The following is a 16,673-nucleotide window of genomic DNA, read 5'->3' as shown; positions in this document are numbered from 1 at the left end:
CGGACACGCCTCCCCCGGAGCTGGGGCCACACCAGTGTCCTGTGCCCAGGGCAAGGGCTTCTCGGGGGCACGGCCGCCCACCCAGAGACACCAATATCCTCACCTCAGAGGGCGGAGGTCAGGAGAGCATCCGTCTGGCCCCTCCGTGTGATAACTCCTTACAGGTCTGCCTAGTCCCGACTCAGATCCCGCTTCTGCCCGGCAGCCCTCCTGCGCCCTCGGACACGGCTGCTGCCTCTGGGCCACACCCTCGCCCCACCGCTCCCTCCTGGCAGCCACCTGGGCCTCCGCCACACAGGCAGTCTGGCAGGTGGAGCACTGGCTGCACGCACACTCTGCCCCCAGACGCCGCCCCCCCCCAGTGAAGCCTCAGGAGGTGACCCAGCATTGGCTGCTGATGACTGCGTGACAGGGCTTGAGGGCGAAGGGAAATGAGCGTGCCAGGCAGTTGGCACTGACTGAGGCTCACGGCAGCACCCCGTCAGCAGCCGTCGCTCCCACGCCTGCTGGGCCCTCAGCCTGCGGGTGTCTGGAACTACGCTTCCTCCCAGAGCTCAGTCTCAAGGTCCGGGAGATGCAGTCACAAGAGGATGCACGAGCTGTGCCCACGTTCTCAGCATCAGCGCCCAGGAAGTGGGCGAACATGACCCAGCTGAGCACCGGTATGAAGCCTCCCCGCCCCAAGGCGCAAGTGGCTGTGCCCCTCTTTGCAGAGCCGCCTCTGAGGGGCGCCCTTCAAACACCACGTTCTCCAGACTTTGCCACAACTCGGGCCCTTGACTCCCCGCCCGACCTGAGCCCTGCACCATCCCCACGGGGGCATCAGGGGCGACAAGTGTCGACCGTGTGCCTGAGGCATCCCAGAGACCCCGGCAGAAGCGACCCCACCTGGGGGCCCTCTCACCTCCAGTCTGGTCCGGTCCACGTCCTTGGGCAGCTTCACGCGGATCCGGTTTGTCACGATGAGGGCGTCATAAGGATAGATCTGCGGGGAGAAGGCGCGGTTCACCCCGGGAGGCGAGCCTGTGCTGGGACCACAGAGCCCGAGGCCCACGGAGAGGGACCTACTTGCGTCTGCATCGGACACACACATTTCACAGGCAAAGCACAACAAAAGGAACTTTTAACCTGGGCAGGTGCGGCGTGGCGGCGAGAGGTCCGCAGGGGAGCGGGCGATCCTCTTACCTTGTACTCTGTGAGAGACAGTGGAGACCAAGGGGCCTGGTTAGAAGGCGCAGGAACGCGTCCCCACGCCGGACCCCCGCCCCCGCCCCCGCGGTCGGCCGGGCCACACGGCCTCCTGTCCCCGCAGCGACACGCATCCTCGGAGCTGCAGGCGAGCGGGCTCTGAGGGTCTCCTGGCGGGAAGCCAGGAGCGGGAGGCCAGACTGGGAGCCGGGCGTGGCGCGGTGTTCTCGGCGGGGGGGCTGTCCCCCTGCTGGTCCAGGGCGCCCGAGAAAGCGGCCTGCCTCAGGTTCCCCCCGTGAAGAATGACAGCCTCGCTGGGGCCCAGCCCCCGGCCTCCTAGAGTGTTGCCTTCTTAACCCTCAGCTCCTCCTTCGAAACACAGAGATCCGTACGCTAGCTTTTTAAAAGCTTTTCCTCTCCTCGACCGAAAGTAGCTTGTTAAAAAGTAAAATGGTACCCAGCCAGGAGGCCCCTGTGAGCTCGCAGAAGCCACAGCGCGGCATCTCTGGATCCCGGCCGCAAGCCTGCTTTGGGGAGGAGACCCTGGGCTTGGGCCGTGGGGGGGGGGCATGCAGAGCCCTGGCCGCACCAGCTCTGAGCCTGGGGACCTGGAGCCCCCCTGGAGGGAGCAGACTGCGACCTCCCACGTCCCGCGTGAACCCGCCTGGGCTTCTATCACCCTCCAGTGACAACCGAGAGCACTGCAGGACCCCGGTGGCTCAGGGTTGGCAGGACCCTTGATGGGGCGGCTGCCACGTGCCCCAGGTCACTCCAGTAACACCAGCCGCCCTGTGGGCTCTCCTGCCAGTGTGAAGCCCAGGAGGCCATGGGGCCCGCAGGGCTGGGGCAGGATCTGACCAGCTTCAGACCCGGGGGGTGGGGGTGGGGGCTTTCCACAGTGTTTCTGCCTCCCTCGCTGCCATATAACCTAACAGTGGGCGCTGGGCGGGCCTCGGCCCTGGCACAGGCTGGTTGTTCAAACGTGGATCTCTCCCAGGAATCCCGAGGGAGGAGTTAAGCCAGGATGGGTTGGCTGTGCTCAAGGATGGGGGGCACCCAGGGTAGGAAGAGGGGGGCACCTGAGGGAGGGGAGGGGGCCTCCCAAGAGAGGTAGGATGGAGGGGACCGATGCTGCACTGGAAGAGGCGGGGACAGGGGCACCCCAGGACCCCCACACCATGGTGCTTGGCGCCTTCGGCCAGCAGCCCTGGTGGGGGGAGGTCCTTTCAGAAGGCGACTTGTGGAGACGTGCCCTGACCCCAGCCAGAGACCCACGGGGTCCCCGCCTCCTGTACCTCGCGTCCCCCAGCTGGCATCCGAGTCTGCTCCACAAGGGGCCAGATTGGCATTCTGGAAGAGAAAGAGAGAGGGCGGCAGGGGCAGGTTGCAGGGGGCAGGCATTCGCCACGCCACCGGGGTCCTGGCAGCCTGGGGTGGGGGGTGGGAGCCCACAGTGCCTGCGAAGGCCGGGCTCGGGAAGGGGCGTGGGGTCGCCCACACCCGCAGGGCTGAGCCTCTCCTGACTCCTCCGGGCCTTCGCTGCCCCTGCCTGTCCCGGCAGCTCCTGCTGCTGGAAGACAGCCCCCAGGCACCTGCAGGTGGCCTGGGCCTGGCAGGCAGCTCACTAGGTCCGGGCTCTGGCAGAGCGCTGAGGCTGTGCCGAGGGGCCTCTGCTCCCTCCAGGTGCGCTGTCCCCACTGCTCAGGGGGCCGGTGTCCGAAAATTCCACGCAGGCCCCGCGGGCGTGTCACGAGCACTGCGGGCAGCCTGGCTGTGACGGATGATGACACGCGGGGTGCCACCTGTCTGAGAGCCTCCCTCATCTGTCCCTGGCAGCAGCAGCCAGCGTTGCCATTTTAGTGCATCTCGACCGTTCACGTCGGGAATTCTCTCCGCTTCTGCCCACCCGGAAAAGTCATTCTGCCAACCTCGACGGAGGCTCCGGGCCCCGGGAGGCAGGTGCCGAGGGCCAGCAGGCTCCTCTCCTGTCCAGTGTCCAGCTCTGCCCCTGGCGTTTGCACCTCTTCGTTCTCGCCATCACCAGGCCCTTTGGTCAGGGCATCCCGGGTCTCACCCCCATCCCAGCGCTGGGACCCTCAACCCGGAAACTTCCCTCAGTGATTCCCTTTGGGGGTTTTCAAGAGCAGTTTCGGAGACGTTTCCCCAGGCCACTGACAAGCGCCCTCCCACCCCACCCCATGCACCTATCTGATCAGGAAACCTGAATAAAGCAAGCGAGACAAACCTGCCATCCAGCCCCTTCCCGGCTCCCTGCTGGCTGGTCCACGACACGAAAGGGAAATGCCGCCCCCTAGTGCCCACTGCCCTGCATCACAGGGTGTCAAAACTCCAGCTGGAAATCCGCTTCCTAGCAGCAGAACCAGCTCCCTGCGGTGGGCCAGGGTCTGAGAGGAGATGGAGGTGTCCTCACCCCCTCACCCCGGGAGAGAGGGTGGGCGGGGCATCTCCTCGGTGGGGGAGGGGCGCATCAGTCTAGCACAGGGAAAGAGCAGTCTACTCCCGGTCTTCTAAGTCCCAAGTGGGGGGGATCTCCAAGACCTCTTTGGGGCACAGGACCCTCAGGTCACTGCCTCAGTGCCTGGGCTGGCAGGAGAGCCCAGTGGCCAGGGGAACCCCACAAAGGCAGCACCAGCAGGTACATCCCTGGCTGATCCCCCCACAGCTCTCAGCAGAGACCAGAGAATTAAAAAACCCGCGTTATTCATCGGTCCCGTTTGCTTGGTGTTATGTGTCACTGCTCTGCAGGCACATTCACTAATCTTCGCCGCAACCTCAGGAGATGGGCTAACGTTATTATCACAATTTTATGGCTGAGGCTCAGAGAGGTGAAGCAACGTGCCCAAGATCACACAGCTAACATATGGAACCGTAAAACTTTTAACCCACATGTTTTATGTTTCAAAAAAAAAATCACCACTGGCTATTGATCTTTTCTCCCTAAAGCTCCCGCTGCAGTGTGCCGTTTCTCTCAGTAGCTACGGATGTGGGAGTAAGAACAGGCAGAGGCTTGTTTTTATAACTGTTCATTTGGGAAGAACACTGCAGAGCTCACGAGATCTCACAACCATCACAGTGTTGGTCAGGATAACTGCTTTTAAAGACGAGCAAATAGAAACCCAGGGAACTCAGGAAAGCTTGCCCAAGCAAACAACACACACTCAGTAAGTGGCAGGGCTGGGATTTGAACTCAGGGCTGGAATGTCAGATCTTTAAAATTTGTTAAGGTTTTCTCCGCAGTGACAGACATGAACGTTTTCATTAGTGTTTTAAGGACATGTGAAAACCTGATTTAAAAGACACAAATTTTTTCATACACCTATGAGATTCAGCTGGCTGCCTGCGCTATTAAATTGCTCTCTATACTTTTTTTTTTGGGTCTTTTTTAGAGCCGTACCTGTGGCATATGGAAGTTCCTAGGAACTCCCAGTTAGGGGTCTAATCAGAGCTACAGCTGCTGGCCTGCACCACAGCCACAGTCACATTTGATCCAAGCAGCATCTGCGACCTACTCCACAGTTCACGGCAACGCCAGATCCTTACCCACGGAGCACAGCCAAGGACTGAACCGGAAACCTCATGGTTCCCAGTCGGATTCGTTTCTGCTGTGCCACAACGGGAACTCCTATATTTTTTTTTCCTCCACTAGAGCCGTGTGTGATTTCAAGAGTCACATGCAAATATACCACATTGGCATTTTATCAAAGTCGCTGGCGTTGCCACGCTGCTTGGTACATTTAAACTTACGAATGCTGTAAGTGCTTTGTAGCTTGTGTCATCATGAACCAGGGTGATTCTACTAATGCACTTTAGCTTCTACTCTATCTGCTACTAATGTTGCCACTTGCACTTTTCTTCTGCTGGTGACTTTGGTGTCTTTCCTATCCTTCGACTTCTACTAATCTTTGAGTATATCTTACGATGATAAACACAGTGTCCTTTTTAAAAATAATCTGACAGCCTTTGCCATCTAGTAGGACAGCTCAGCCTGTTTTTAAATAGCACCCGGGTTTTTCAAAAGGGGGCTCCTTTCAGGGGCTACCCCATGGGTCTGTCAGTGACCAGCTCAGATGGCAGGTGTCAGGATCAGCGCTGTCTCACCCGCAGGAAAGCTTTTAGCAGGTGGCTCTCTCCATATTTACTCTACAGAGAGGTGTGAATACCTACCAAGTGTCAGGCTCTGGGGCAGCCTCGTTACAAGGACACCTTAACAAGCTTTGGCACATATGGTGCCGGCCCTTGTGACAGATCCTTCCCAAAACAGGAACCAGGCTCATCTCCGCCTCCCCTGATCTGCTAATACCTTTCCATTTGACAGTGAGACCCTCGCAACCGGTCACACTGCCTCTGCGTCCTGGCCACCAGGAGGCTTACAGCTTCCAGGTCTTTCCATGCAGTGTTCTCTGCTGTTTTCTGATATAAGCTCCTCCTTCTTTCTCCGCCTCTCCTTCTCTGGGATTTGGGATACGTGGGCTTTGGGTTACACAGCATCTGGGCTTTCACCTCTTTTACTCTAGGTCACCTAGCATCCTTCTGGAAAGTGAGAACAAGCCACGAAAGAATGCCCTCTGATAGGGCTGAGCTCTAAAAGACGGGTCAGCAATTATCTGGCCTGCCGGCTGAAAAGCAGGCATGTAATTACACGAGAGTCTTTGAAAGAGTGAAGTAAAAATAGGAGCGCACACTAGTGGGGGGACAAGAGTCCCAAAGAAAAGGCAACAATAATTTTCACCAATCTCCCAGAGAGTCTGATGCGGAAAGAGAACAAGAGACCCTTGTGTGATGATGTTTCACAGTTTTCAACACCCCAAGATATGCAGAGGCCTCCTGACCCCCGCTGCCCACCCTGAGGGCTAACAGGAGAAAGCCCCAGAGGGTCTAGCTCCCTACTCCGTAAAGAGAGGGTTCTGCTCCCCGCTCCAGGAGACGATGGAGACGGGGTCCCCGCCTGTGCGTCTGGCCCAGCCGCTCCCAGTGCCTCTGGGGAGGCGGGTCTGGAGGCCATGCCTTTCCTGCAGGTGCTGGGAGCCATCGACCCTCCTCCTTCCCGCGCAGGCACGGAGAAGGGGTCCCCCTGGGGGACGCACAGCCCAGCCGCCCGCAATGTGAGCCGTGGACACGGTCCAGCCTGTGACCTCGGCCGCGGGGACACGGTCCAGCCTGTGACCTCGGCCGCGGGGACACGGTCCAGCCTGTGACCTCGGCGCTCGCGGCCCCCGAGGCAGAGAAGAGCTGTGCCGGCGAGCAGAGCACATTCTGCCGGGTCCCCTCTGCCCCCAGGACCCTCACGCTGAGCCCGAGGATCACGTCCCCGGAGCCCGGTGTGGTGGCGGCTGTGGTCGTGGGTCCAGCTTTCTCCCGGCCCTGCTTTCCGAGGAGAAAGCCTTCGAAGGACGGAGAGGCGCAACTGCGGGCCCGTACCGCCCGGCCCATTCCGAGCCCATGGGGTGGAGGGGTGAGTGGTTAGTGGGGGGCCCCAGGGGTTCAGTGCAAACCGCGCAGGGGTGCCTGGGCCCGGGACAGACAGCAGCAGGTCCCACAGAGCCCGAGGGTGGCCGAGAAAGGCCCGGGGATGCCCTCGGCTTCCAGGATGGTGTCCCTGTTCTCAGATGAGCCCTGGGCCGGGTGGGGGACCCCTGGATTTGAGGTCTGCCTGAGGGGTCACTGACGCCCCCCTTGCCCGCTCATTGCCAAGACCACCTCAAGGCAGCACCCGGGGGCTGACGTTTGTGGGGCTTCTCTTGGGGGAGAGTTTTGCCTCCATCTGGGAACCAACTTCCTCTGCCCACGGTGAGGCTGCCTCAGTGGTGACAAGTCCCCTGGGGCTGAGTGTGTGCCTGGGTGTGTGCATGTGAGTGTGTGTGTGCTGGGGGAGGCAGGTGCCCTCACGCCTGCCACACCCGCAAGGCCCTCCTGGTACCTGGTGAAGCTGTAGGAAGAGGGACAGGCACGGGGGCCCAGCTGCGGGGACAGGTCCCCGGGTTCAGAGAGCTGGTGAGGCCAAAGCAGCCTGGGGCTGGGGGCGGGCCAGGAACGCAGCCCCCGTGTGTGGCTCCGGGCAGGGTCACAGGACAGCAGCAGCGGTGATGCCGGGGTGGGGGGCGTAGTACCCGCGAGGCGAGGAGCGAGGGTGCCCCAGGGACCAAGTGGGTCCTGGGCCCACACTGCTCATGAAACCCTCCAGCCTTCACGGTCCTTGTCAGGCTCTAGGCCACAGGAGAAGCACAGTCGGGGGGGCCTTAAACGGGGTCTGATCCCTCTGGGTGGCACTACCGCCCCTGCTCCCCACACTCAGGTCTCCCTGGGGCTGAGGGCAGGGGTCAGGGAGGAGGGCTGTTGCAGGGTGGTGTTCTGGCCCTGGGGGAGCAGCAGGCAGAGGCGGGTGGGAGGGCGAGCGAGCGAGCGGGGTCCCCTCCTCCCGGCTGCGTGGTCGCTCTCGGTGACAGCAGAGTGCTGGGGCGGGGAGGGCGTGCGGGGCGGGGCAGGTACCTACCCGGTGGTCCAAGCCATTCTTGCCAGGTCCTGGGACAGGGTCAGACCTGGAATAGGGGAGGCCTGAAACAGACACAGCACAGCTCTGTCACGCACGCAGCCCTGCTCGGCCAGGCTGGGCAGGGGACACACGAGAGGGCCCTGGAGGTCACCCCGGCCTCATTGGAGACCGCTGTCCCCAGGGCGCTGCCTGAGGACAAAGCCAGGAAGGGAGTGACGTCCCAGAGCCCGCCCATGACACCAGGAGCCCAGCCCGGTCCGGAAAGCACCTGTATTCTCTGGCAGCCTCGGGCCTCAGCATCGCCTGTCACCAGGCCGAGCTCCTCGCCTGGCCAACCAGGAGGGCTGGGGGCTGGGCCACCCTGTGCCAGAGGCGCCAATGGAGGCCCAGTGCCACCAGAGGTGGTCTGGAGACTCTTTTTTCAAAATGATTGCACTGCCTGCCGTTGGGAGATTTCAAACTAAAATCCTAATTTCTAGCTTCTTCCAAGATAAAAAGGGCCCTGGATTCCCGTGGGAACGCCCCACCCGGTCTCCCTCCAGGGCGCACATGCTTGGCCGCCCTGGGGCACCGGAAGCTCCCGGCTCAGAGGTGGGGGGTGTGTACCCCGGGGGGAAGACAAGTGGCAGAGCCTGGCCCCCTGGAGGGGCAGGGACCCTCCTCGCGGGGAAGCACCGTGCGGAGTCCTGTCCTGGCTGGTGAACTGTCTGTGCTTCCATGGCCTGTGGGTCTGTAAAGAGCAAGCCCCCATCTGCTGCACCTGGAGGCCCCTGTCCCCAGCACCTCAGAGGGGACAGCAGGTCACAGCCCTCTGTGTTCACGGGGCCACGTGTGTCTACCCGACACAGGACTGAGGACTGAGCTTCCAAAGGGGAGGTGGGCGCCGCGCACGGAGACGGCTGCCCCTTCCAGGACGGCTCCCACTCAGCAAAGGACGCTCGCCGGTCCAGGGCCCTTCGTCTTGGGCCGGGGGTCAGAGAGGACCTCTGCAGAGGTCACATTTGGCCTCAGCTGGGGCCCTGCCTCGGGCCTTTTCGCCCCGGGTGTCCCGTGGCAAGTTCCAGACACATGGGTCAGGAAAGGCCTTGACAACGCCGAGTCAGGGACCTCACGCTGGGTGTCGCAGAGGAAATCTGCATGGACTCTGACGCACAGACGCGGCGGAGCTGGAGGGAGAGGCGTGGGAGCGGTGCTTGGGGCCAGGCCTGCAGGGCGTCCGTGACGCCGCCTGGGGCCCTGGGCTCCTCCAGATAAGCGACCAGCCAGCTCTTCCCACTTCACGGAAGGAGAGCTAAGGCCCAGGGACACGGAGGGACCTGCCCAAGGCCCCCTGGCCCTGAGATGCAAGAGGAGGCCTCGTGACTTTTAGTCCTGGGAGCCTCCAGGACACGTCTGCTTCCCGATTTACAGCCAGAGCTGGGCACACATGGGCATGTGAGGTGGCTGAGACCCAGGAGCCCCTGGCTGGCCAAAGATGCTAGAGCTGTGGTTCTCAAAGAGGGGTCTCCGACCAGCGGCCCCAGCCTCACCTGGAGCCTGTTAGGCAAATTCTCAGGCTACCCCAGACCCACTGACTTGGAATTCTGGGGCTAGGGTCCAGAAGTCTGTGTCCTGCCAGCCCCCAGGGGCACAGGGACACACACCAAGGCCTGGAACCACTGCCTCGGGGCCCCAAGAACAGCTGCCTCCCTCCCCCTCTCTAGCCTTACCTGCTCTGAACCAGCGGATCTGCCCTGGGGAGCTTTTCAAGCAGCCTGTGGTCTGGCTGCCGGCCACTGCCGGCCACACTTGCTGGCGGACCGTGCTCCCACTCAGGTCACTTCATCTTCCTGACTCAAGCACTACGGCTGTCTCAGCCCCTTCTTCCACCTGCCCCGAGCTCCCAGATCGGGTGGTGGAAGGTTTTTGGCTTCTATCATCCACTTTAAGAAATTCACGAAAAGAAGGGGCGTCTGTTATCCTGGGCCCTCTTTGGAGCGACTTCGATGTTCTTGCTGATTTCCAAGCCCTGTTCTCCCTGGCTTTCTGTCTGGAGAACTTCCTTTAGCCAAGTGCGTCTGCTGGCAAAGCGCCCTCTTGGATTCCCTTCGTCTGAGAGCATCCCCACTTTCCGTCCGTTCCTGAAGGATGTTCCACCATCACGAGCAAGGGTCTTTCTGCACACGGAAAACACGCCCCCTTCCTCTGGTTTCCGGGGAGAAACGGCCGTCATTTGCATTGGTGACCACCCCCATTCCACGGAATATAGTTTGGGCTGCTTTCGGGACTAATTTTTCTGTCTTTCCTTTTTTTTTTTTTTTTTTTTTTTTTTTTGGTCTCTTTAGGGCCACACCTGCAGCTTATGGAGGTTTCCAGGCTAGGGGTCGAATCAGAGCTGTAGCCGCCAGCCTACACCACAGCCACAGCAATGCAGGATCCGAGCCGTGTCTACGACCCACACCACAGCAACACCGGACTGTTTAACCCACTGAGTGAGGCCAGGAATTGAACCTGTGTCCTCATGGATGCTAGTGGGGTTCATTACCACTGAGCCACGACAGGAACTCCCTGTATTAATTTTTAATCCGTCAGATTATGGTGGTTTTGGTGTGGATTACTTTGGGTTTACCCTACTTGGGGTTCACTCAGTTTCTTGAGCCCAATTTGTCTTTTGCCAAATTTAGCAAGTTTCCAGTCGTTATTCCTTTGAATATTCTGCAGACCCATCCTCCTCCTTCTGGGACGCCAATGATTCACGTGTGGGCCCATGGGGGCTCTGAGGCTCGGCTCATTTCTTTTCCTGGTTTCTCTCTGCTGTCCAGTCTGGATAATTTCTGCTGTTCTGTCTTCAGGCGCACTCTCTCCTCAGACATAGTCTGCTCTCCTGTTACTGATCTCATCCAGTGAATCCGAACGTCGTCCTGGTTGTATGATTTTCCAGTTCCAAGATTTCCGACTGATTCTTTTTTTTTTAAAATAACTTGCATTTCTTTTGTGTGATTTTCTCTTTTTCAATAGCTTCAAGAGTATTTGTAACTGTTGAAGCAATTTTGTGAAGCCGCCCTTAAAAGGTCTTCTCAGATCTTTCCAACATCTGGCTCTTTTCCGGGTGAGGAGGTGTTCTTTTCTCATTCAAATGGTGATTCTCATGGTTCTTGGTGTGAGGAGTGATTTTCTACTGTATCCTGGACAACTGGGTATCGTGCTGGGAGGCGCGGGTCCCGGCTGAGTCTTCCACGTCCGCAGGCTGTCACCCCGGTCCGGCGGCCTCCAGCCTGCCCTCTGCCAAGCTGCCTGCCCATGTCTAAATGTGCAAAACGGCCGCCTCACGTCCTGCTCACAGCCCTGCGGTGCCGACCTGGTCACTGGCGGGCGTCGAAGGAACTCCTAGCATCGCACACAGACCAGCTGGTTTCAGGCCACCCTGTCCTCCCCCCATGGCTTCCTGTCCCCAAACTGCCACCTTGTTCGTGTTTTGAGCCTTTGTCCACACTGTGTGCCACTTAGACCCCCCCCAGACTCCCCCCGACTGGTAATGGCAACTGCCCTCCTGCTGCCCTTCCTGTCCCCAAGAGCGCTGCTGAAACCTCGGTCGGATGATGCCAGGGCTCTGCTGGGAACCCTTAGGGTCCATCCTCCAGGGGAGGCCAGGCCCAGGCCTCCCTAGGCCAACAAAGACCTGGGGGAGCCAACACGTCCCAGTCACCCCCTCCCCCGCCGGCCCAGCTGCCCTGCTTCCACTTGGCAAGGTGGGCCCTCCCCAAACACCTGTCCCGACAAGCCTGCAGCCCTTCACCCTCGCCAGACGGCGTCTTCTTCTCAGAGCCCATGGCGGTGCCGCCTCCCTCGCTGCGCACGCCACATGCCTTCCTTTGGAAGCTGTCCTTCTCCGTGTCCCCACCCCCGGCTGTCGGCTCTGGGGCGGGTGCTGTCTGTCCCGCCCCTGCTCCAGGGCCGAGGTGTGGGGTCACTCCCCGAGCACGGGTTGCGGCTGGGCAGCCAAGCCCATCTCTGGGCTTTCTCTTGTCCTACTGAAAATGAGGGCAGGTTGACGTCCTATCGGTGTGATGCTCGTGGCTTCTAGCCCAGGGTCCTCAGGTCACGACACCCAACCGAGCCCACTCCCCAAATTCTCCTGGAATTGGCAGACACCACATCAAGCCTCTCTCTCAGCCCTGGACTAAGAAATGGAGAAGGGTTTTGCCTCACCTGGAAACCCTGGAGGACCAACAGGACACAACGAGAGAGCCACTATTTTTTTTTTTTTTTTTTTTTTAGGGACACACCTGTGGCATATGGAGGTTCCCAGGCTAGGGGACAAATCAGGGCTGCAGCTGCCAGCCTACACCACAGCCACAGTGACGCGGGATCTGAGCCACATCTGCGACCTACACCACAGCTCACAGCAACGCCGGATCCTTAACCCACTGGTCGAGGCCAGGGATTGAACCCATGTCCTCATGGATACTTAACCTGCTAAGCCACAGTGGGAACTCCAAGAGCCACTTCTGCCCACGCCTCAAACCCACTTTCTGCTGCTGGCAGGGAAAGGAGAATGGAACAGAGGTGCCGTCTCCCCACCTTCCCACGGACGGGCACCAGGGGAAGATGGGGACAGAGCTCCATGGGGACGGACACATAGAAGGTGACACAAAAGGCGAATCCACAGGCAGGGTGGGGGGTGGCCCACACTGGCCTGGCCATCTGTGCTGCCTTGGTTCCTAGTGCAGAGCTTGTCTAACCCCGACCTCTACGCCTTCCTGCTGCTTGTGTGCTGATGTCTGCGGAAAGGCCTCATTCCCCTGGGAAGTGGCGGGTCCTGCCTTGGGGTCACTGAGTCCTCAGGGAAGGGTCTCCGGCCGGCCTGGAGTGTTTCTTATAGCAGCACATCTCTGAGCACCTGCAGAGGGCGGTGGGGAGCCTCAAAGGGGAGGGCAGGACCTGAAGGGTCAGGGAGGTGGGCCCGTCCGCCAGGTCCGGGCCAGGGCGGGGGTGGGGTGGCCGGCATCCCCTCGTGGGGCAGTGAATCCCACCCTAAAAGGCTCAGGACCTTCTTCTCGTAACAGAAAACCAGCGTCATCCCCTACATGTGCAGAAACCAGGCTCATCAATAATACAACCGAGCACACGCGAAGCCCAGGAGATGCCTTTGGCGCAGCGTAGGGGACATAAGAGCAGTGGATTCCAACACACGTGTTTCAGTGAGCCCTCCTTGGAGGAGCTGGCAGTGCTGCCATGAGCCGAGGGACGCCACACTGGGCCCCACTCGCCACCTTCTCTCTGCTGCCCAGCACCGTGTCCAGCACATAGTAGGTGCTCAGTTAATGTCTGGTGAAGGGATGGATGAATGACTGAATGATGAATTCAGCCTCGAGTGAGACGAGCTCAGGGTGTCATGAGTGGGATGAGGTTGTGTGTGGCCCCTGCAGACCCATGCGGGGCCCCAGGTGGGTGACGGCAGCGGGGTGCACATCCCTAGCTCCTGGCATTGCGTCTGCCTGTCCCAGCCCCCTGCACGCTGCTCCGGGGCAGGGGCTGGGCTGCACGTGTCTTCTCCGTCTCCCCCTCGGCGCCCCACTCAGCGTCTGGCACAGAGTGGGTGCTCAATAAATACCCGTTGAATTTAACGCATCTCAATTCAACAAACATTTATTGAGCGCCCACTGTGTTAAGCATCACAGTCCTGCCTTCCTGGGGCGCTGCAGATGGATGCCCAGGGGCTGTAGGCGGGCATTCCTTGCCATGTGCAAACGCGCAGTGCAATCATGCCTGTTTGCAAAGGAAACTGGTGTCCATGGACTCCCCACTGGGGGCTAAGGTGAGAAGGCGTCTGGGAGAAGAGGGGGGATCCCCCTCCCTGCCGCCCGCCCCGCCCACATTTCTCAGGAGGCTGGCAGAGAGCAAGGCACACTGATGGAGGTACGGCCAGCAGCCTGGGTCCTCGCTGCCATTCCCATGCACATTGGGAAGCGAGGTGAGGTCCCCAGGACAGAAGGAAAGGCACTGCTGCAGCGGTTAGACACAGCGGGCTCCTATTCAGAGGAACTGACACCAGAACGTCCAGAGAGAGTGAAGGGACAAGAGAACGTCGCCACAGTCACTGTGAGCCTGCGTCCCCGGAGGACACACACCCAGGTGGCCTGTCCTGGGGAACGGTGGCCCCAGGCCGAGCACAAAGTCCAGCACGGGCACGATAAGCCCTGCAGGCAGGTGCGCCCGGATGGAAGGAGGCCTGTTCCCAGCTGTGGTTGCACCTGTAGCTCGTGATGGGGACACAACAGCAAGGAGTGGACCTGACAAACAGACCCTGCAGGTGTGTGATTGGCCGAAACAGATGCCCATTTCTCCAGGCCCCCGCTGGGTCTGCCTGGGCGTGTGCAAGTGGGGGGCAATGCACGAGGTGGGGGCAACATGCACGGGTCACATGGCAGGTCAGTGCAGCACAGGCAGGCCCCACGGGGCAGCCCATCCCCTGCCCGGGCTTCTCCCCACATGGTGCCCCCCGCCTGAGCTCCAAGCCACAGGCAGGCTGCGGAGTTAAGTGGGCAGCGCCCAGGGAGGAGAGTCTGGGGAGCTGGTGGCCACCAGCCTTGCAGACACGGGCCTGCCCGCCACCCAGGAAGGGAGGGACCGAAGCAGGAAAAGACCCCCGGGACCCCCAGACGGTCCTTCCCTGAGCGCTCTCGGACCCCAGGGCTGATGCCTTGGTGCCTTCCACGCGTGGGGGGCTGCTGGGGGGGTGGCACAGCAGGAGCTCTCACCATCCTAAGATATCTGCCATTAGGAGAAATGAGCAGACAGGCCCAAGGTCAAGGCCAGTGGCCGGACCACATGCCAATCCTGCCCCGCGAGGGCAGAGTGGGGCTAGCGCTGTCTGGTTGGAGTCTGCCCATCGGTCCTCTGGTGACCGGCCCTGCAGCCCTCACCCCTCACCCAGCTGCTGTTGGGATGGGCCTCCTGCCTCAGCCCCGCCGGACCTGCCCCAGGAGGAGCACATGCCGACTGGACAAGTCCCTCTGGGGGACTTGCTGGTGGTGACGTCAGCCCTGGGCTCTGGCTCTGCAACCCCGTTTCCAGGGCGGCAGTCCTGGCGGGCGAGGCACGGGGTGCAGACATCGCTGACAACGATGGCACAAGACAACACAGCCTTTGTCTGTGGGCTCTTCTTCAGGAAGCAGCCGTCGCCACGCTTCCTCCCTCTTTGCCGCATCAGAACGCACGCGCTGTGTTTGTGAGCAGTTTGCAGGTAGAGATGAGGATGAAGGTGACGGCGGGAAAAAGGCCCATCTGCTGAGCGTCTACGATGGGCCAGGGAGAGCGCTGGCTGCACACGGGGCGCCTGCGGCCCCGCCAGGCCCACGGGCGGAATGAGGCCTGGCAACAAGTGTAACCCGCCCACAGCCAGTGGCGAGTCGGGATTTGAACTCGGGTCTGCTCGTGGCAAAGCCTGTGTCTCTGCTCTGCATGCTCTCGCCCACATCCCCCCCTCCTGGCCTTGCTTCTGCGCTAAGCCTCAAGTTTGTCTCAAGCTGAGACCCAAAGACTATTTCTGGGCATCAGAGTGCTGCTTGCCGTTATTTTCATCTCGGATTTAGTCTGGACGTGAAACATGATCAGGCTTTCACTCGACATCTGAAGATACCTGCTTCAGCCCCATGGCACCCCCCCCCCCCAGTCAGGCAGGTGTCAGCTTTGTCTCCTGCACGCCCTGAGGTATGAAGTCCCAAGTCCCAAGTCCCGGGTCTCTCGTCCCTGCCAAGAATGAGGACAAGGCCTGTACCGGCTCCGAGTCTGGACTCGCCCGCCTGGACCATGCTCCCGTCTGTGCTGCAGGGAAACGGGCCCTCAGCATCCAGCCTGGCGGCCCGGAAGCCCTTTGCCCAAAAGAGCCAATTTGGCCTTCCGCCCTCTTGCCAGCTCCGGAGAGTTCTGGGGACACGGGGGCGTGGCCCGCGGGCAGTGCACTGGTGAGGGCCGTCAGCGGGGGAACCGGCAGGCGGCTCCAGGGATGTTTTCCACCTGCGCGCCCTGGACGGCCAGTCAGCTCCCAGGGTTTTGAATGAACAAGCATAGCCTGCGGGGCTCGGCTTGGGACTGTGGGTCCCCGTGTCTGCACGGCCCTTCACGCACACTTGCAGCTCCCGCTGTAAAGCAGAAGAAGCACTCACGTGAGTACAGGTCGTCCGCATGCATCGTTTGGAGGGGGCCTCTGTCGGTCCCGCTGCTGTGGGACAACGCCTGGCTGTCCAGGTCTGGAGAGTTAGTCCTCGTGTCTGCGTCCCCCTTGGAAATCAGCCAGCTAGTCTTCTGCTGGGAAAAAAAAAAAAAAATCATGGGGACATCAAGGTCACCTGCAGTGACATGGCTCCATTTTACAGATGCAGAGACTGAGGCTGGGGGCGGCCAGGGGCCCACGTGGCTCCACCCAGGGAGAGCCGGGGGAGCCAGCCCTGGGCTCTTTCCTTAATGACAGGCCTGGGCTCTTGAGCCAAGGTGAGCAAGGTCAGCCTGGAGGCCAAATCCTACAGTATGCGCCTCAATTTTCCTTTCTTTGCAGACAGCCCCTCAGCTGTACCCCGACCAAGTCCCAGGCATAGATGGAGGACTTGGCAGTACACGTGTAGGTCCTAGGACTAAGGAGGCAGGTGGGAGCCCGCCCCCACATTTGGGCCCTGGTCCAAGTGGCCTCGCCGGACCCCGCAGCTGCAGGACAGAGAAGCCCCCACCCAACCAGCCTTGTTCCGGCATTACCTTCCTGTTGTCCAGCTCCAGGCTCGCATCCTCCCCGTCCAGTCGCCTCGCGGCTGCAAGAGAAAAGGCCATCGCTCACATCATCAGCCGCCGCGTCTGGGTTTCCGCGCCCCACCTCCCAGTCATGCTCAAAAATGGAAGACAATCCGAGACAAGGGCCGGGGGTGGGGGCGGGGGTCCTGGGTCAGGCCGGGCTGGGTCAAGGGCAGGGGGTGAGGTGAAGCCTCGGTAACACCCGGGCGCA

The 16,673-nt window shown here is 60.8% G+C and overlaps 1 protein-coding gene, 1 long non-coding RNA gene and 1 other non-coding gene across 3 annotated transcripts in view; all 3 read right to left on the bottom strand.

The window, feature by feature from the left end:
* The window catches only part of ABLIM2 (actin binding LIM protein family member 2), a 106,027-nt gene that overhangs the window by 10,693 nt on the left and 78,661 nt on the right, over positions 1-16,673 (bottom strand). Inside the window, 6 exon segments of the mRNA XM_021100956.1 lie at positions 905-985; positions 1,186-1,193; positions 2,484-2,538; positions 7,700-7,761; positions 15,847-15,988; positions 16,430-16,482. Of these exon segments, the coding sequence (XP_020956615.1) occupies positions 905-985; positions 1,186-1,193; positions 2,484-2,538; positions 7,700-7,761; positions 15,847-15,988; positions 16,430-16,482 (401 nt within the window).
* On the bottom strand, positions 3,861-7,693 carry LOC110262049. The gene is made up of 2 exons (XR_002346549.1): positions 6,406-7,693; positions 3,861-6,341 (listed from the first exon to the last, which is right to left on the bottom strand). It is a non-coding gene; the product is annotated as an uncharacterized LOC110262049 (long non-coding RNA).
* On the bottom strand, positions 13,268-13,348 carry MIR95 (microRNA 95). Its single transcript, NR_038493.1, has one exon. It is a non-coding gene; the product is annotated as a microRNA 95 (primary transcript).

Source organism: Sus scrofa, chromosome 8 (genome assembly GCF_000003025.6).
Source record: "Sus scrofa isolate TJ Tabasco breed Duroc chromosome 8, Sscrofa11.1, whole genome shotgun sequence".
In the NCBI taxonomy this organism is placed as follows: Eukaryota; Metazoa; Chordata; class Mammalia; order Artiodactyla; family Suidae; genus Sus; species Sus scrofa.
The sequence above is the reverse complement of the archived record's forward strand: the minus strand, read 5'-3'. Positions and strand labels throughout refer to the sequence as shown.